A 21,876-nucleotide genomic window follows, 5' to 3' on the forward strand; every position below is an offset into this window, starting at 1 on the left:
CCTATGGCTAAGATGTTCTATTTGCTTCATATGCTGTTTAACGATGAACTATTCCAGCTAAATGATGGTGGTCTGTAAATAATCGAGTCTGAACCAGTCGATCCAGTGATCAACAGCATGAGCAACGATCTACGCAATTGGGAACCGATGACATGTGTCAACCAAGTCAGCGAGCCTGACCACCCGATCCCGTTAGTCGCCTCTTATGACAAGAATTGGTTGCTGAAGACCAATTCTAATCCGAATCTTCATGGGCATACGGTATTCAAATATCCCATACTTTAACGTGGTGAGCCAGATCCTGGTGTATCGGCTTATATAGAGGAGATCCCAACGTAGTTCACGTCGAACACGTTTACGGTTTGGGGGAACCCTAGAGCGTTGGTATGGTGCAAACAATCCTAAAAGGTAATCATCGCGACCCGGGATTCGACCCCGCGATTATGGCTTTCTGTATGAGGTATCTACGACAGCTAATCCCGATGGAGTAGTTACCAGAACGCGTTCAAAGAAATCGGTATTACCATGGAGCTTGTACAGTATTCTGTATATGTTAACTGCTTTCCTTGACAACAGAGGACAACGGGGAGACGTGTGGACGAACGAGACTGAAGTTTCCCCTGGAAAAGAACGACGACATGGACACCTGTGACACCACCGTCACATGTGGCAATAACAACGAACTCCAGTTTTGCAGGTAAACTCTTTTATTGTTAGTGTTACCGTGTACTGCCCCAGTGTCTACCCATGTAATAACCCGTCTATATCACCTTGCAGGAGCTTCCTTACTGTGTCTACCCATGTAATAACCTGTCTATATCACCTTGCAGGAGCTTCCCAACACAGTGTGTCCGTGTAGTGTCCCACTGTGTCTACCCATGTAATAACCTGTCTATATCACCTTGCAGGAGCTTCCTTACTGTGTCTACCCATGTAATAACCTGTCTATATCACCTTGCAGGAGCTTTCCAACTGAGTGTGTCCGTGTACTGCCCCACTGTGTCTACCCATGTAATAACCTGTCTATATCACCTTGCAGGAGCTTCCTAACACAGTGTGTCCGTGTAGTGTCCCACTGTGTCTACTCATGTAATAACCCGTCTATATCACCTTGCAGGAGCTTCCCTAATGAGTGCGTCCGTGTACTGTCCCACTGTGTCTACTCATGTAATAACCTGTCTATATCACCTTGCAGGAGCTTCCCTACTGAGTGTGTCCGTGTAGCTTCCCCACTGTGTGTCCACACTGTGTCCCATGTAATAACCTGTCTATATCACCTTGCAGGAGCTTGCACTGTGCTACCCTACTGTCTATATCACCTTGCAGGAGCTTTTCCAACTGAGTGTGTCCGTGTACTGCCCCCCACTGTGTCTACCCATGTAATAACCTGTCTATATCACCTTGCAGGAGCTTCCCTACTGAGTGTGTGTCTGTGTCTACCCATGTAATAACCTGTCTATATCACCTTGCAGGAGCTTCCCTACTGAGTGTGTCCGTGTACTGTGTCTACCCTGTCCCCACTGTGTCTACCCATGTAATAACCTGTCTATATCACCTTGCAGGAGCTTCCCTACTGTGTCTACCCATGTAATAACCTGTCTATATCACCTTGCAGGAGCTTCCCTACTGAGTGTGTCCGTGTACTGTCCCCACTGTGTCTACCCATGTAATAACCTGTCTATATCACCTTGCAGGAGCTTCCCTACTGAGTGTGTCCGTGTAGTGTCCCACTGTGTCTACCCATGTAATAACCTGTCTATATCACCTTGCAGGAGCTTCCAGTGTGTCCGTGTACTTCCCCACTGTGTCTACCCATGTAATAACCTGTCTATATCACCTTGCAGGAGCTTCCCTACTGAGTGTGTCCCACTGTGTCTACCCATGTAATAACCTGTCTATATCACCTTGCAGGAGCTTCCCTACTGAGTGTGTCCGTGTAGTGTCCCACTGTGTCTACCCATGTAATAACCTGTCTATATCACCTTGCAGGAGCTTCCCTACTGTGTCTACCCATGTAATAACCTGTCTATATCACCTTGCAGGAGCTTCCCTACTGAGTGTGTCCGTGTACTGTGTCCCACTGTGTCTACCCATGTAATAACCTGTCTATATCACCTTGCAGGAGCTTCCCTACTGTGTCTACCCATGTAATAACCTGTCTATATCACCTTGCAGGAGCTTCCCTACTGTGTCTACCCATGTAATAACCTGTCTATATCACCTTGCAGGAGCTTCCCTACTGAGTGTGTCCGTGTACTGCCCCACTGTGTCTACCCATGTAATAACCTGTCTATATCACCTTGCAGGAGCTTCCCTACTGTGTCTACCCATGTAATAACCTGTCTATATCACCTTGCAGGAGCTTCCCTACTGAGTGTGTCCGTGTACTGCCCCACTGTGTCTACCCATGTAATAACCTGTCTATATCACCTTGCAGGAGCTTCCCTACTGAGTGTGTCCCTACTGTGTCTACCCATGTAATAACCTGTCTATATCACCTTGCAGGAGCTTCCCTAATGAGTGCGTCCGTGTAGTGTCCCACTGTGTCTACCCATGTAATAACCTGTCTATATCACCTTGCAGGAGCTTCCCTACTGTGTCTACCCATGTAATAACCTGTCTATATCACCTTGCAGGAGCTTCCCTAATGAGTGCGTCCGTGTACTGTCCCACTGTGTCTACCCATGTAATAACCTGTCTATATCACCTTGCAGGAGCTTCCCTACTGAGTGCGTCCGTGTACTGCCCGACTGTGACTATGCCCTGATTGAGTTCGGGCTGAATGTGGTTGCGTCGGATTGTCTGATTGAACGCAGCGTGCACAAGAGGAAAGTTTTGGAGAGGATGTACAAGTTGAAGTTCGCTCAAAGAAATACCCCTGACGTCACGAGCTTGACGGAGGAACAACTTGAGGCCGAGCTGAGGAGGGTCATCGAGGCCCGCAATGCGCAGGCGCGTCGCTAAAATGTCGGCCATTGGTTGTTTACACATCCAGACACCCGTAACTTTGTCAACAACGATATTTATTTTGACTTCGAGATGTGCATTCATGATGGTATTAAGACGTTTTCATTCAAGTGACCTTTGTTACCATTAAGTATCGTTCAGTCTTGTAACATTCCGCTTTTATGCTTGGAAATCCCGAAAATAAGTTTTGAAATAACGTTATTGGTTATTGGTTGTGCCGCTATGTGTTAATACCTTTATGGTCGGACCTGCATACTGTACAGATCTAACATCCTGCTTATGTTCACTTGGGAAAAACTGTTGCGGATTTTTCTGTCGACTTTGATAGTCTCGAAATGGTGTTTAATTCGAAATCAAGTCACCAGCTAACCGGTTTATGATATTGCGAATCGTGTTAAGATCGATATCTGAAACATTTCTGAAAACACCAATGGCGACCGTTTGGATTTTTTAAACCTTTGCTCAGCTTAGCTTGTTTGTCGGCGTTCTATAACATAATATGCATTTAAAATTAATATTCTAATAGTATTTTATTAAATTCTGCCTGATTTCTAATGAGACATATGTAGAGGAATCTGTTTAATCTGTGCGTTATAAGTTGGCAATAAATAGCTCCGAAAGAAATCATTAATTTATGTTGTTAATTCTTAACTTTTCATTTGTAAACGTGATCTAGAAATCTATCGTGATGAGGGAGAGATCAATAGCCATTTGAAGCCACGGCTGCCAAAATAAGGTGGTCTGTGCTCTCACTTCTACAGTGCCGTAGAAGAGGGTGCCTATTGCTTTGCTGTGTTGTGTAACACACCTTATCGAGTGGTGAAAGATGTTCAACGGGGGCTTAATCCACAGTTTCTTTGGATTGTGGTATTTGGGGTTGTTAGCAGGACGTCTGTGTTAATATCTAAGAACATAAGCTGTGGGCAGCATACCCTTGAAAATTACAAACCTTGTCAATACGATAAGAGGCTGAAACCTACAATGTTATGGTCCAAAAGGAGCCATGGTAACCGCATTACACACAGCACCAACGTGTATTCTTGCACGACTGGTCATGTGAGTGAGTATGGTTTTACGCCGCCTTTAGCAATATGGCAGCAATATCACGGTGGGGGACACCAGAAATGGGCTTCACACGTTGTACCCATGTGGGAAATCGAACCCGGGTCTTCGGCGTGACGAGCGGACGCTTTAACCACTAGGCTACCCCACCGCCTGACCGGTCATGTGAAAGATCGTATTTATGTGTGTTGCAGAACACATATATAGACAGATTTACTGAAGTATTTAAAAATATAACCCCCAGTACTTGCTCAGAATCAAAGATGACTCTTATGTTTCATACTTCTGGCCAAGGATACCCGCGAACAGCTCCGAAATTGGTGACGCGGCGTAAATCAATACTCACTCACTATGGCCATGGTTTCAACTGGCAATGACGGAGGACAGATTATACCATCCCTGGCACCAGTCCCAGTTTACATGAACATATATTTGTTTACATTCTGCGTGTGGGCGCAAGCACCAGGTGGAATAAAATATACACGTGCATTTTCTGCAACAACAAGGCTTAAGATTACCACATAAAGCAAGCACATGTGACAAATCCCGCTTAACTTCCGCACGTTTAAGTAAGTGACGGAAACATATATATTGTGACGATTCAAATCTCAGCATCAACGAAAGACTACCCAGATGTAGGGGTGAGAGAGTATTTATCCATTGATCTATCGATCGTCATATTTGAATAATGTTTACTTATTAATATCGAGTTGACTATAATCCTGGCGTGTCGCACAATCCGTGTGTATTGGTCGGTGAAACATATGGTTCCAAATCCCAGTTGTTGACATCGGCCTCCAGTTGGCTTCACAAACGACGTCCTCCTTGTCCTGTGCTGCACACGGGGTGTTCAAGAACAGGTATGTCCTTGTGTTAGACACTTGTCGTTTTTAATAGGATCGTACATTGATGGGCAGAAGACTGCTAAACAGGGAAACACATGTTTGATAAGAACATCCAGAGATTTTGTGCCACACTAACACACTGTGTTTACTGTCTTGCCATGAACCATTTTCAAATTATAATTATCACTTATAACCTTTTATGACTCTGGAAATGTTGTCGTTGCTTGTAGTTTAACGCCGCACTCAGTAATATTCCAGCTGAAAATATGCACGTCTCCGTAGTCGCCTCTTGCTACATGCTCTTGCTTATGACCAGATCTAACCCGAATCTTTACGGGTCTTCTCTGGCAATGGTGCTTTAAGAGTTGATGCAGTATGTTTGATCCCTTTTAACAAAACAATTCAGTTCCAATGCCTTTGAAAACTATATCCGAAATTTGTCGTTAGGGTCGCTACCCTTAAGTAATACAAAACATTTGTCGTTGATTGACCTGTATTTTGTTTAAGTATTCTTCCTAGATAGCAACAAGTCTCCTTAAAACGGACACGGTCGTTTCCCTGATGAGTACGGTTTGATAAAGCTTCAGTACGCCAACAGAGAGTGTACGTCATCATACGTATACATACACGTCATCGTCCGGTGTCAACCGTAGCCACACTATCAGCGTCAGAAACGTTACATAGCTGGGACGTGTAAATCTTCATGGTTGAAGGTCGTGACACCGACGATCCGGGTTCGATTCCCCACATGGGTACAATGTGAAGCCTATTTCTGGTGTCCCCCGCCCTGATATTGCTTCAGTAATGCTAGAAGGGTGTTAAACCATACTCACTCACTCTAATCACCCGACAGACACAAGTACAAACACGCATAGACTATGACGTTTTGATTCCCCTTTCAGACTGAGACATCATCCATCATGCAAGTGTGCCGTGTATTCCTGGTGCTGATGTTTGCAACAGCGGGGCTCGCCAACATCTGCAGTCTGAACCGCGCCGACGTGATCGTGAACGACTTAGGTAAAGTCTCACGACAACATCATATAGAAGGCTCATGCAGTATGTTACTCAGTAGTCCTGTCCCTTTGTCGGCCAGGATCCGCTTCTTTGTGCAAATCACAGTTCATACCCTTGGCCAGTCAGTCCACAGTGTCCTCGTGGATAAACATGTTTACTTTGTGTTTTAATAGCATGTAAAATATCAGCTAAAGAAAAGTATGCTTCCATCAGATGTGTGTAAAAGGCAAAATAGTGTAGAAATGAGATCTTTTGAAAATATGAGATAGTGACGGCACCTGGTGTTCGCGATGCCCTCCTCTGCAGATAATCCCCACAACTTAATTTTAGAAGAAGGTATTTTTTATGCAATTGTTCTATTTTTGCCTGAGACACTTATTAAAGTTATTTGACCTGATTCCCTCATACCTCCATCGATAGTCCAATGCTTCAGCGTAATTTTATTTTAATAACCTTAGACCCTAAACCATTATTTGAAACCTGTCATTTTATGATGAGAGCGATTAACCATCATTTCTCTCAATATTACAGAGGTTAGCCTATGGTTAAAGCGTTCGCTCTTCACGCAGAGGGCCCGGGTTCGATTCTTCACTAGAGTACAATGTGTAAATCACAATTCTGACAGTCTGCAGATATCATGGCGTAAAATACGCGCGCGCGCACACACACACGCACGCACGCGCACGCACCCACACACGCACACATCCCCGTAGTTCAGCCCCTAGAAAAAAGGGTTGGAATCTTTTGGAGAAAAAATAGTTTTTAATACATATCAATTCCTTATTCATTTCATTTAAAACATTTGCAAATGGTGAGACGCCCTGTGTCTGTGATAATGTGTGACGTGTCATGTTTAGACGTTGTGTAACATGCATTGATATAATTGCTTAGGAGGTAAATCCCTCATTCTTTCTTCTTCTGACTGTATCTCTCTTCAGATCTAGGCCTCCCAGAGGGCCGCTGTGACAGGCAAGGCATCAAATACGAGAATGACCCAGAGACTGGCCTGAAAGTCGTCGGCGACCAGGACACGTGTGGTGTTACCGTGCAATGTGTCAACAACGTCCTCCGATTCTCAGGGTATGTTGTATCAGGCTGTATTCTAGATTTTAACAGTGCGGAAACATAGGTGGCCCAGTTGGCTAAGGCGATTGGACTCTCATTGTCCAGAGTTTGTTCGAATCCATGATAGGTTTGTATCCAGGTTTGTCTACACCATGTCGTGCTCGTGTGTTTTACAGAAATGATAAGGTGTGTATAGATCTGCACCACAGCGGTATTTCAAACCGTAGTATCACCGAATTCTGTTCAAGGACGTTAAAACAGACTCACCTTCCTAAAAGGACAGTGGGATGACCTTTTGGTTCAAGCGTTCGCTCGTAGTACTGAAGATCCGGGTTCGATACCCCACATGGTCATAAATTGTGGAGCCCATTTCTAGTGTCTCTGCCGTGCTGCAAACGGCGTTAAAACATATTCGTTCACTCACTGTATGAAATCCATACAGAAGAAGAAACGCTTCTTTAGTTCAGGAACTACTGGAAATGATGAGATTCTTGAGAGGCATTTAGAAGTTGTTGAATATATAAGACGATTATAGGGATAACAACTTCTTCTTTATTGTATAACACGACGTTTCTCGGCTACTTCTTGTCCTTTCTTCAGGTGTTCGTGTTTGGCGAGTTTACCTTCAATCACTTAAAGGAGGGACAAGAAGTAGCCCAGAAACGTCGTGTTGTACAATAAAGAAAGAGGTTGCCATCCATATACTCGTCTTATACTAGAAATAATATTGAAATCTAGGGACTGAAAGATTGCCCAGTGGTTAGCTGTTTGTTCTTGTTCTCAGGTTTGGTACTTCCAAGGACTTTCTCTCAAACTGCGGTGATGCTCTAGTCAAGTTCGGGTTTGGCGAGTTTACCATCGATTGCATGAATTAACGCCGTCAACTCTAGTATAACTGCAGTCTGTATAAACGTGGAAATAAACATGCATATCACAAACACATGTCTCTGTTTATGATATCAGCTTCAATATATTGAGAAGGCATTTCTTGTTCTCAACAGCTATGTAAACGCTTTAGATTTTTCTAGTGCGCAAGATACGTATATTGTACAGACAGTTTGTTTAGTGTAAGTCTGAAGAGGATGAAACGTGCATAGTACAGAAAGTATGTTTTCTGTAAGTGTGCTGGAATTAACTTTTAGTGTACACAACATATGTTTACTGTTTGCCAGGTGTGGAAGTTACGTACATTGTACAGAAAGTGTATTTACTGTGCGTCGGGAGTGGAAGATACGTATATTGTACAGAAAGTATATTTACTGTACGTCGGTGTGGAAGTTACGTATATTGTACAGAAAGTGTATTTACTGTGCGTCAGGAGTGGAAGATACGTATATTGTACAGAAAGTATATTTACTGTACGTCAGGTAGTGGAAGTTACGTACATTGTACAGAAAGTATATTTACTGTGCGTCAGTAGTGGAAGATACGTACATTGTACAGAAAGTATATTTACTGTTTGCCAGAAGTGGAAGTTACGTACATTGTACAGAAAGTGTATTTACTGTGCGTCAGGAGTGGAAGATACGTACATTGTACAGAAAGTATATTTACTGTGTGCGTCAGGAGTGGAAGTTACGTACATTGTACAGAAAGTGTATTTACTGTACGTCAGGAGTGGAAGATACGTATATTGTACAGAAAGTATATTTACTGTACGTCGGGTGTGGAAGTTACGTACATTGTACAGAAAGTATATTTACTGTGCGTCAGGAGTGGAAGATACGTACATTGTACAGAAAGTATATTTACTGTGCGTCGGGTGTGGAAGTTACGTATATTGTACAGAAAGTGTATTTACTGTGCGTCAGGTGTGGAAGATACGTATATTGTACAGAAAGTATTTTTAATGTACGGCAGGTGTGGAAGATACGTGCATTGTACAGAAAGTATATTTACTGTACGTCCAGGGTGTGGACGTTACGTATATTGTACAGAAAGTATATTTACTGTTTGCCAGGAGTGGAAGTTACGTACATTGTACAGAAAGTATATTTACTGTACGTCAGGAGTGGAAGATACGCATATTGTACAGAAAGTATATTTACTGTACGTGTGGAAGTTACGTACATTGTACAGAAAGTGTATTTACTGTGCGTCAGTAGTGGAAGATACGTATATTGTACAGAAAGTATATTTACTGTTTGCCAGAAGCGGAAGTGGAAGTTACGTACATTGTACAGAAAGTATATTTACTGTGCGTCAGGAGTGGAAGATACGTACATTGTACAGAAAGTATATTTACTGTACGTCAGGAGTGGAAGTTACGTACATTGTACAGAAAGTGTATTTACTGTGCGTCAGGAGTGGAAGATACGTACATTGTACAGAAAGTATATTTACTGTACGTCAGGTGTGGAAGTTACGTATATTGTACAGAAAGTGTATTTACTGTGCGTCAGGAGTGGAAGATACGTATATTGTACAGAAAGTATATTTACTGTACGTCGGGTGTGGACGTTACGTATATTGTACAGAAAGTGTATTTACTGTGCGTCAGGAGTGGAAGATACGTACATTGTACAGAAAGTATATTTACTGTGCGTCGGGTGTGGACGTTACGTATATTGTACAGAAAGTGTATTTACTGTGCGTCAGGTGTGGAAGATACGTATATTGTACAGAAAGTATTTTTAATGTACGGCAGGTGTGGAAGATACGTACATTGTACAGAAAGTATATTTACTGTACGTCGGGTGTGGAGGTTACGTATATTGTACAGAAAGTATATTTACTGTACGTCAGGTGTGGAAGTTACGTATATTGTACAGAAAGTATATTTACTTTATTACCCACGTGGTCAACGTATGGGTAGTTGCATACTAATCTCGTACGTCACACGAGTGTCGTATCGCGTTGACCTGTGTCGTAACGAATTGACCTGAGATTCTGACGATTTGATTGGATAACCGATGACCTCTCAGTTAGGTCACATTCTGAAGTAACTATTTCTTCATTCATAACAAACACGTGAATTCATTCATTCTACAACTTAAATGCATTGTGGGAATGTAAACATTGCGAACGTTGCCGTGCCACTGTTTAATTGTGAGTCGAACTGAGACATTATATCCGTCGAAAAACAAACGCAAAGTTTCCATCAGTGAGGATAGCCGAATGAAGCAACTGCAAACCAAGAAACGGGGGTGCTACGGAGTAGTTTACTGTAGGAGGCTGTACGAGGCGATGACAACTGACATGCATCGTGATGTCGGTTACCAAGGCAGTGATGTCATTGCAGTGTGTCGTCATGTAAGTATTGTACTACAGTACAAAACTCTTCCGCAACCTCTTTATGAAACCGGTTTCGGTTTGAAACCAAAGAAATAACAAAAATACGCTATTTTGTCAATTTAATGCATGTAAGACGTGGGTAATAAATAAAATACCACACTCGGTCTCATTACATACGAATTATACGAAACTCGTTGCCTTCCTATGGTTTCTGACCTCGCTTTCGCTTAGGAAGGACACTCGTTTCGTATAATTCGTATGTAATGAGACCTCGTTTAGTATTCTCTATATATTGTACAGAAAGTGTATTTACTGTGCGTCAGGTGTGGAAGCTACGTACATTGTACAGAAATTAACTTTACTGTACGTCGAGTGTGGAAGTTACGTATATTGTACAGAAAGTATATTTACTGTACGTCAGGTGTGGAAGTTACGTATCTTGTACAGAAAGTATTTGACATATTTTGTTTAAATGAACGCATATGATGTACCTCCTTGGCAGTCAGATACGGTTTACAACTCTAAGCATGCTTTCAGCGAAGGTCCGATACAGATACTGTCGGCAATACAATCCTTCTGAAGCTCACGTAAAATGTAAATAGATTCTTGTAGGCTCGTATTCAAAGTTCCCCGATATATGTTGGAGTGTTCAGGTCAACGCCGATCTTCACCGTATATCAGTGTAATGAGGTGAGGTGAGGTGAAATTGGGTTTAACGTCGTTCTCGAGAATATTTCGCTCATATGACGACGTGCATGCGTGTGTACGTGTATGTGCGGCTGCTTGTACTAGCCCAGACCGAAGCTGGTTTTATAGTGCTAGCCCACTGAGATACCATGCCGCAGTGAAGCATGAATACCCCACTCAGACACATTATACTGACTCCGAACCGACCAGTCCTTGTTGTACCCATTAATGCCGAGCGCCAGGCAGGGACCAACAAGTACCATATTTTAACGTCTTTTGGTATGACGCGGTCGGGGATCGAACCCGCGACCTTCCGCTCTCCGGGCGGACGCTCTAACCACTACACCACGGAGGCGGTCTTCAGTGTAATTGAATATTAACACAGTACATGGAAATAGACGCACAAACAAGACACAGCCCCGTGAAGGTTGCATAGTAAAGGTTTTCCAATGGAACCGATGGCAATAAATCACGCAGCCTGCACCAAACAGAGTGGGCGCCCATCCTGAATTTTCGGTCCCCATTGGAAATGTTCTGAGTTTTAATCTCTACGACGCAGACTTCATGGGGATAAGTCTTGTTTGTAATGTATGTGTGTGTCTACTTTCATTTAAATTGTGTAGTTATTCCCTTAATTTGGTTATTGGTCCGGACTTGACATAACAATACTTGACATGACACATGGCACCATGCTGCAGCGGCTATGGATGCTCTGGGTGTGACGATTCATCGATACGCATCGATGCATCGATTCATGGGCCGCCGATACAGTGAATCGATTCAAAGTTTTACATTGTCGTATATCCCGATACGACACTTCAAATGGGCCACGATACATCGATGTTTAAATTTGAATATTGCCGAATCGCGACATATGTCAAGAAAGAATATTTACTTTTGTTTGGTGATTAAAATATATGCTTACTTATTTTCCCTTTATAAGTAAACGTTTTCTCGGAAATCCTTGTGTCAAGAACTGTGTCAGACATAGCGCTGGCATGTTATTAACATTCACAAAGACCGTGTATAACCTTAAATATTTCGTTTCCGAATGAACTTTGAAAAACGCTGGCGGAATTTGACGAAAAACGTTTTAATGGGTTTTTTTTATCTTCAGGTGTTTTATAGCTGCTGTTAGGATTAAAGACTTTAGTATCGTGATACGTATCGTATCGCCACCCTTATATCGGAATTCGTGTTGTATCGCAGCTTCAGTGCACAATACTTTGGCAATATATCGCCGTGACTGAAATGTTAGTATCTAATTGTGATGTATTGTATCGCAGGTTGTATGCCAATACCAGCACTAATGGATGCCCATCTCACTTACTCCGAGACCCGTGAGACTCAGCAACATTCCAGCTATATGGCGGCGGTCTGTAAATAATCGAGTCTGGACCAAACAATCCAGTGATCAACAGCATGAGCATCGATCTACACAATTGGGAACCGATGACATGTGTCAACCAAGTCAGCGAGCCTGACCACCCGATCCCGTTAGTCGCCTCTTACGACAAGCATGGGTTACTGAAGATCAATTCTAACCCGGATCTTCACGGGTCGTGTAAGAAACAGCCTGGACTTAATCTTAAAGTACACAATTCTAACACGCTCATCAAGATTCTGTGCACACTCCTTTACTTCTGTCACAATACAGAGTGAATATAGTTGTGTCAAAGACGTACTAACAGCCAAAAACTTCAAAGCATAAACAACGCGATATATAATTAGAAACTGTAGATATTTCAATTCAAAACACTGTCAATCAGAGTATACCGAGTGTACTGTTCCCGGGATGTACTGTAGACTAAATACGACCTACAGCATGCTGCATAGTGTGGGCCGTTGATGACCTTGAATGTCACCAGGGTGAGACAAGTGTTTATGCATTTGTTTATCAATGTCCTTGGTGCAGACAAAGGCATACGATTACTGTTATCGCCCGGAACCGAAGTGTTTACACAACTCGGACACATTATAAATAATTTATTGATCCATGTTTTGTTTAGTACGAAATATTAATTCAGTGGCGCAGTATTGTAAGTAGGCTGATTAGTCTGACACAAATAGTTTGTAAGAATGTACATATGCTCTATTTCTGGTTGGTTGGTTGGTATTGGTGGCTGACTAACTGTCTGGTTGGTCGGTTGGTTAGTTCGCTGATTGGTTGGTTGACTGGCGGCTGGTTGGTTGGTTGGTATTGGTGGCTGACTAACTGTCTGGTTGGTCGGTTGGTTAGTTCGTTGATTGGTGGGTTGACTGGCGGCTGGTTGGTTGGTTGGTATTGGTGGCTGACTAACTGTCTGGTTGGTCGGTTGGTTAGTTCGTTGATTGGTGGGTTGACTGGCGGCTGGTTGGTTGGTTGGTATTGGTGGCTTATTAACTGTCTGGTTGGTCGCTTGGTTAGTTAGTTGGTTTGTGGGTTGTCTGGCGGCTGGTTGGTTGGTTGGTATTGGTGGCTGACTAACTGTCTGGTTGGTCGCTTGGTTAGTTAGTTCGTTGATTGGTGGGTTGACTGGCGGCTGGTTGGTTGGTTGGTATTGGTGGCTGACTAACTGTCTGGTTGGTCGCTTGGTTAGCTAGTTCGTGGGTTGGTGGGTTGACTGGCGGTTGGTTGGTTGGTTGGTATTGGTGGCTGACTCGGTCTGGTTGGTTGGTTGGTTAGTTGGTTGATGGGTTGACTGGCGGCTGGCTGGTTGGTTGGCATTGGTTGGTCTGTTGGTTAGTCGGTTGGTTAGTTGGTGGGTTGACTGGCGGCTGGTTGGTTGGTTGGTATTGGTGGCTGACTAACTGTCTGGTTGGTCGGTTGGTTAGTTAGTTGGTTGATGGGTTGACTGGCGGCTGGTTGGTTGGTTGGTATTGGTGGCTGACTAACTGTCTGGTTGGTCGGTTGGTTAGTTAGTTGGTTGGTGGGTTGACTGGCGGCTGGTTGGTTGGTATTGGTGGCTAACTAACTGTCTGGTTGGTCGGTTGGTTAGTTCGTTGGTTGGTGGGTTGACTGGCGGCTGGTTGGTTGGTTGGTTGGTATTGGTGGCTGACTAACTGTCTGGTTGGTCGGTTGGTTAGTTAGTTGGTTTGTGGGTTGACTGGCGGCTGGTTGGTTGGTTGGTATTGGTGGCTGACTAACTGTCTGGTTGGTCGGTTGGTTAGTTCGTTGATTGTGGGTTGACTGGCGGCTGGTTGGTTGGTTGGTATTGGTGGCTAACTAACTGTCTGGTTGGTCGGTTGGTTAGTTAGTTGGTTGGTGGGTTGACTGGCGGTTGGTTGGTTGGTTGGTATTGGTGGCTGACTAACTGTCTGGTTGGTCGGTTGGTTAGTTAGTTGGTTGGTGGGTTGACTGGCGGCTGGTTGGTTGGTTGGTATTGGTGGCTGACTAACTGTCTGGTTGGTCGGTTGGTTAGTTTGTGGGTTGACTGGCGGCTGGTTGGTTGGTTGGTATTGGTGGCTGACTAACTGTCTGGTTGGTCGGTTGGTTAGTTAGTTGGTTGGTGGGTTGACTGGCGGCTGGTTGGTTGGTTGGTATTGGTGGCTGACTAACTGTCTGGTTGGTCGGTTGGTTAGTTAGTTGGTTGGTGGGTTGACTGGCGGCTGGTTGGTTGGTATTGGTGGCTGACTAACTGTCTGGTTGGTCGCTTGGTTAGTTCGTGGGTTGGTGGGTTGACTGGCGGCTGGTTGGTTGGTTGGTATTGGTGGCTAACTAACTGTCTGGATTGTCGCTTGGTTAGTTAATTGGTTGGTGGGTTGACTGGCGGCTGGTTGGTTGGTTGGTATTGGTGGCTGACTAACTGTCTGGTTGGTCGGTTGGTTAGTTAGTTCGTTGGTTGGTGGGTTGGTTCATGGATTCATGTTCCAGGATGCTTGAATTTAATCAAAAATGAAACATACGAGCTTCCTTAGCCTGAAATCTGAACATATACTGGTCATCATTTGTCTGTTTATGAAGGTTGATCCTCCAATAAACTCACACAAGGTGAATATTCGGAATATATGTTACAGTCAATGTGTAAAATCAGTCAGTCTGTCAAATAAATCGACTAATTTTTCAGACAATTTGTGAATTGATTTTAAACTGATTTTACACATTGACTGCAACATATACACACGTGTCCGGCAGTATACATCTACCCTCGTCTCCGTGTGTGAGGGGGCCATGGGGTAGCCTAGTGGTTAAAGCGTCCGCTCGTCACGCCGAAGACCCAGGTTCGAATCCCCACATGGGTACAATGCGTGAAGCCCATTTCTGGTGTCCCCCGCCGTGATATTGCTGCAATATTGCTAAAAGCGGCGTGAAACCATACTCACTCACTCACTCCGTGTGTGAGGACTGAGGACACTGTCGTCAACGTTTATCTTGGGTTTAAACCCAGACCCGGTGACCAACGCACTACGTCTTGCATTACTTATAATTAAAGCAATATTCGGACTGTACAGTTCGTTCAGCTTGACCTGATCAAGTGAATACTAATGCATTGCGTGACCGTGTCACAACTGGTTGGGTCTATTATTGTGAAGGGGTGCACCTTTGCCAGTTGATTGTCAACATGTCCGAACAGCCGAGACAAGGTCGCCTCTTTAAAAAAGAAGCTACAGATGGTTTAATGTTTCCGACTCGGGCTTTTAGGCAACATTAATAACATTATCTGCTCCCCTATTTAATGACGTTAACTCGACCTGCCGTTTGTGCCATTTGACCTCCCGGGACATGCATATGTAGAGTAGCTCAGGTCAAGCTGAACACGCTGTGCATGTATGAAGGTAGCCTGTCAATGGTCGGATAGCGACGGATACGTATGTATATTTCAGAATTGACCTTCACCCTGTGTGAAATCATTGTAGGATGGCCCTTCACAGAGTCAAGGTCAAACAGTATGAACGCCGGAATTTACGACGAGGTTCATACAATGTTTGTTCCTCACGTTATGAAGGTTCATTCTCTTCACGCACACAAAATGAAAGTCAGTTCTTATACCTTCAACACCTTCAGCTTTAATACCACTAGTTTATACAGGCTCGCTGACTTGGTTGACATATGTCAATTGCATATATCGATGCTCATGCTGTTGATCTCTGGATTGTCTTGTCCAGATCCGATTATTTACTGACCGCCGACATATAGCTGGAATATTGCTGAGTGCGTCGTTAAACTAAACTCACTCACTCACTACTAGTGGCCGACACAACAGACTTAAGGGAAAATTTGATCTATCACCATTGATCTATTTGCTGATCATGGAAATCTGAGTCACACAGATAACAAGGTAAATTTATAGACCCCTGTAGACTGTCACTTGTCATTCTTGAAACGGCGTGGTATCAAACTAACTGACTTAAGCTCAAAGGGTCAAAATGCAACCCAACGGTTCTGTATTTGTTTGCGCTTGAGAATTCCCATTGTGTTCTCCACGTCAAAATGTTGCCCTCTTCCTCTTCTCGTCTTCCTCTGCGAACTCTCCCTTGTTCTGTCCTCATTTCTAGCCGAACACAAGCTTTCCTCTTCCTCGTCCAGATCCTCTCCGTTTAATTCTCATTTTCTTTAGTTTTCTTGACAAACACTCCCTCTTCTTCTCCTCCTCCTCCTTTCCCTCTTCCTTTCCTCGTTGAACTCTCCATCTTCCTCGGTTTAAGTGTAAGTTTCACAATTTTTCAAATAGAAAATATTATAATATCGAAAAAACATGAAGATTTTTTATCGTAATGGAATATATTGTCATAGACTGAAGAAAGACCGGTATCCAAAATGGAATGAATGGCAATTGAAAAACAATATGTTGTTTCCGGTATCATGTTTCCTTAAGAATAGCAATCATTAAATCATTTTTGAAGTGGATCAGAACATTAATTACCGATAGTCGTTATGACAAATCCGTAAACAGAAACGACAAACCAGGACAGAGGACTACAAGTACCCAGCCATCAGTCACGGTACAGCATTAATTACCGATATTCGTTACGGGGACTAGGTAAGCAGAAGAAATATACTAGGACACGGAGCTACAAACACAGCCGTTTGTCACGTCACCGCATTCATTTTGGTCTCATCCTGATTACATGGACTTTACAAAAAAAGCATTTAAGAAATCAATTAAACATATCGTATTCACATTCCCGAACCAATTAGGTTAGAGCTACGGGCATATTTGTTCCATTTGAGAATGATCACAGGATAGTAATTCTGGAAATATTGTACCATCACGTTAAGGGGTTTTCCTTATTGGGTCCGTTATTGACCTTGCTTGGACGTGAGGCAATCATCTTGTTGATAGCTAATTGTCACGTATGAAGATATTTATTTTGAAGCACCTATCATAACCAACAGTATGTCTGTCCATACCCTAGGGGTGCTACAGAGGAAGATGTGACATACGTGAGACATAAATCAAGGGGAGTAGACATACATTGGGTGATTAGAGATATCGGGAGATTAGACATACATTGGGTGATTAGACATACATCGGGAGATTAGACATACATCGGGTGATTAGACATACATTGGGTGATTAGACATACATCGGATGATTAGACATACATCGGGTGATTAGACATACATCGGATGATTAGACATACATCGGGAGATTAGACATACATCGGGTGATTAGACATACATCGGGTGATTAGACATACATCGGGAGATTAGACATACATCGGGTGATTAGACATACATCGGGTGATTAGACATACATCGGATGATTAGACATACATCGGGTGATTAGACATACATCGGGTGATTAGACATACATCGGGTGATTAGACATACATCGGGTGATTAGACATACATTGGATGATTAGACATACATCGGGGGATTAAACATACATGGGCTGAATAGACATACATTGGTTGATTAGACATACATCGGGGATTACGGGTGATTACACATACATCGGGTGATTAGACATACATCGGGTGATTAGACATACATTGGATGATTAGGCATACATCGGGTGATTAGACATACATCGGGGATTAGACATACATCGGGTGATTAGACATACATCGGGTGATTAGACATACATCGGGTGATTAGACATACATCGGGTGATTAGGCATACATCGGGTGATTAGACATACATCGGATGATTAGACATACATCGGGAGATTAGACATACATCGGGAGATTAGACATACTTCAGGTGATTAGAGATACAGTTTTACACAATTTCTGCCGGGTATGTTTACTCTGTATCTTGTCCGCTGTATGTTTGCACCGTAGCTTTACACTGTGTGTTTACAGGGTATGTTTACGCTGCATCTTTACACTGGGTATGTTTACACTGTATGTTTGTAGGATATCTTTACACTGTATGTTTACACTGCATCTTACACTGTGTGTTTACAGGGTATGTTTACACTGTATGTTTGTAGGATATCTTTACACTGTATGTTTACGCTGCATCTTTACACTGGGTATGTTTACACTGTATGTTTGTAGGATATCTTTACAATGTATGTTTACACTGCATCTTACACTGTGTGCTTACAGGATATGTTTACACTGCAGCTTTACACTGCATGTTTACCGGGTGTGTTTACCGTATATGTTTACACTGTTTGTTTATACACGGCATCTTTACAGTGTATGTCAACCGGGTATGTTTACACTGCATCTTTACACTGTATGTTAACCGGGTATGTTTACACTGCATCTTTACACTGTATGTAAACCGGGTATGTTTACACTGCATCTTTACACTGTATGTTAACCGGGTATGTTTACACTGCATCTTTACACTGTATGTTAACCGGGTATGTTTACACTGCATCTTTACACTGTATGTTAACCGGGTATGTTTACACTACATCTTTACACTGTATGTAAGCCAGGTATGTTTACATTGATATGTTTACACTGTAGCTTTACATTGTATGGTAACCGGGTATGTTTACCCCGCATCTTTACACTGTATGTTTACCAGGTATGTTTACACTGTATGTTCACTATGCATGTTCACGACTCTTGTAAACAGTTCCTCTACAGATTCGTCATTGCAGATGGGCGGCCTCTGTTCACCAACCGCATACGCAGCCGTTCTGTACAGCCTAAAGTTGAAGAGTTTAAGGAGCAGATAAACAGTGTACCTTCGACAGAGGACTGAAATAAATCCTTAAGATTTGAGTACCCGTAGACAGCAAAATGTTAATTAATTTCAGGCCTGTGATGACCTGGTAATAAACCTGTAATAATTCACCCACAGGCCACACACTTCAGCTGACTATATATGCATAACCTTGGACGGCAGCATGAATTAGAAGTGTTAAACAAACGTCAGGGTGTCCTATGTCACGAGATCAGCAACAGACCGTTCTCATCTCCTCTGTGTGTGACCTACTCCTCGGAGATATGTTAAGCACTGTCACTATTGTTTCAGTTTATGTCGATCTCATATGTATGTTTTGTAAACGTATACTTTTGACATTTATTTTCCTTTGACAAATGTGTGACACATCGCCGATACCTCATGGAACATTGTAACAAGACCAGGATCTGTTTCCCAAGCAGGTCGCAAATATAGAGTAACATTTTTATGATGCAAAGAAGCAGATGAAGTTTTAAAGCAGAACTCAAATAACTGTTAATGGAAAAAATGACAAGATATCTGACTACATATCCCATCTTTGCTACTGTATTTAGTTTGAGCATTTGAACACATAAACAAATGTGTCTTACAAACATTTGGCAGGGGACTCACTGCGAGGGCTATGTAAATACATCTTGTGATTACTGTAGATTATGCAGCTAATTAAAAGGTTTCTGGAATACAGACAGCAAAAGGAAGCCGAAATGAAATGATTTAAACGTTATGTAATAATAGCTCTGATATCAGTGTAAGTGAGTGAGTGAGTTTAGTTTTACGCCGTACTCGGCAATATTCCAGCTATATGGCAGCGGTCTTTAAATAATCGGATCTGGACAAGACAATCCAGAGATCAACAGCATGAGCATCGATCTACACAATTGGGAACCGATGACATGTGTCAAACAAGTCAGCGAGCCTGACCACCGATCCCGTTAGTCGCCTCGTACGACAAGCATGGGTTACTGAAGATCAATTCTAACGCAGATCTTCACGGGTTATGTCAGTGCATTGATTTGAACACTTTGAAACGATTTGATCGTTACGAAATGAATGTCATCAGTTGAATGTTAAAATGAGTTAACGTGTGAAATTCTAAGTTAAATACTAGATTAAGACATATGACAAGTACCCTTATTATGATTTAGTTAAGAAAAATGTGAAAAATGACGCATCATGCCAATGTGGACATGAATGTGAGAATGGTTTTCATTACTTCCTTGAAGACCATTGTATAGTATTCAAAGACATAAACTGTTAACATCTTTAGAAAATATTGTTAAAAATAGAACACCGATTGACATTAATCGTATCTTACATGGCAACGCAGCTCTCTAAAATATGTACATGTCTATAACTCCCAAACTAAACGTTTCCCAGTTAACTTCAGTTGTACATATCTTCGCATATGTCTGTCACTTGTGTACATTTTTGTAAGATGAGTGTAATTATAGGGCGAGTTTTTCTAAGTTGCATAACTTGTGTCCAATCCTTTTCTTGAATGAATAAAACATGTTTGTAAAATATGTCAATCAACTTAGTGATTTTTCCTGTGCCTGTTGTTATATATGTCCACGTTTATACTGTATTAAAGTGTGCTTACCGTTTCCTCGGTGTACAACCGGACAATCTGTACATAGGTAGACAAACAGGATCATTCACCGAAATGCGTGCCATGTAAGTTTGGTGCTGACAAAACAAGGATCAAACCAACCTCTGATCCTTGTACAGATAAGGGACGTTACTCTAGACGCCCATATCACCCATGTCCCAACCACTAACTATCCTGATGAGGAACTACTCTTCGTCATGTCAATAAGCGACATAACGTCAAAACAACCCGACCTACCCGGGCGTATCATGTATTCAGTGGATGTTGGAACATGAACCAATCACCACGTGTCGCCAATGTTGTGTATGTAAATTAGCGTTGTTTTAGCATGAAATACACACCATGTAAATTTACACACGTGCAAAATATATATTTGCATGACCAGTTACAGCGTAAAGTATCCCAGAATATGTACAACCGTATGAATAATATTATCCAAACTACGGTGAACATTTATTGGATTTTACCAAAAAATGCAAACGTTATCACAACCTTAGTTGGCTGAAAACAGTCGCAAATAACAATAGAAATTTTATTTCCAAAACACAACTATTCTAACCGAATCAAATATATCAGCCTGCAAAAACAATAGTTTGTTTGTTAATTTTTCAACCACCACCCAAACTCTATATGCTTTGTTTTGTACTGCAGTATTCATGAAACATGCCTAAACCATATCAATAACATGTGTACAATGCTGGGACTTGCCCATGCTACACGTGTCAAAGATAAAAAAAAAGCTCAAAGCCGTTCCCAACTGTTACTGAAGATAATATCGGCGGCCCCAGTCAAACAATACAAGTCTCAGGCGAATGACCTGGTTTGACACAGTCATCGGCTTTGCGCGGACGTCTGAGAACCACTAGCTTTCAGTTAGCCTAATTACTGCATTTATATTTCATTTTCATGATCACTCTAATTCATTATCATAAAAAACCCGTATATTGACATTAATGAGGGTGGTAGTATTTATGCTATTAGTGCTGGTGTTTTCATTATTATTTGTTATCATTATCAGTCGTTCAATTTAATTCTCTTTTCAGTAAACACAAAAATCTATGATAAAATTTCATGGAGTCTATACAGGTTCATACAGCATACATTGGCCTGAACTGGCACCCTCAACAAGCCTGGATCTCAACGGACAAACATAACACACATGGGATCCAAACAGGCACTTTCAACATATTAAGCTGGCGCCTACATGAAAGGTATAAAACTGGCTCCTGCAACAGGCATGGAGTATAAACTGGTTCCTACAAACACTGTGAATAAACTGGTCCTACAGCAGGCATGGAGTATAAACTGGCTCGAACA

General features: G+C 42.4%; 1 protein-coding gene across 1 annotated transcript; it reads left to right on the forward strand.

Annotated features, from left to right (window-relative positions):
- The first annotated feature begins 588 nt into the window (after positions 1–588).
- On the forward strand, positions 589–3,039 carry LOC124267633. The gene is made up of 2 exons (XM_046702596.1): positions 589–697; positions 2,715–3,039. Exons 1-2 carry the CDS (start codon positions 639–641, stop codon positions 2,962–2,964), a joined length of 309 nt encoding a protein of 102 aa, XP_046558552.1. The 5' UTR covers positions 589–638; the 3' UTR covers positions 2,965–3,039.
- The last annotated feature ends 18,837 nt before the right edge of the window (positions 3,040–21,876 follow it).

This window comes from Haliotis rubra, unplaced genomic scaffold (assembly GCF_003918875.1).
Source record: "Haliotis rubra isolate DU_JTF1 unplaced genomic scaffold, ASM391887v1 Scf1326, whole genome shotgun sequence".
Lineage (NCBI taxonomy): Eukaryota > Metazoa > Mollusca > Gastropoda > Lepetellida > Haliotidae > Haliotis > Haliotis rubra.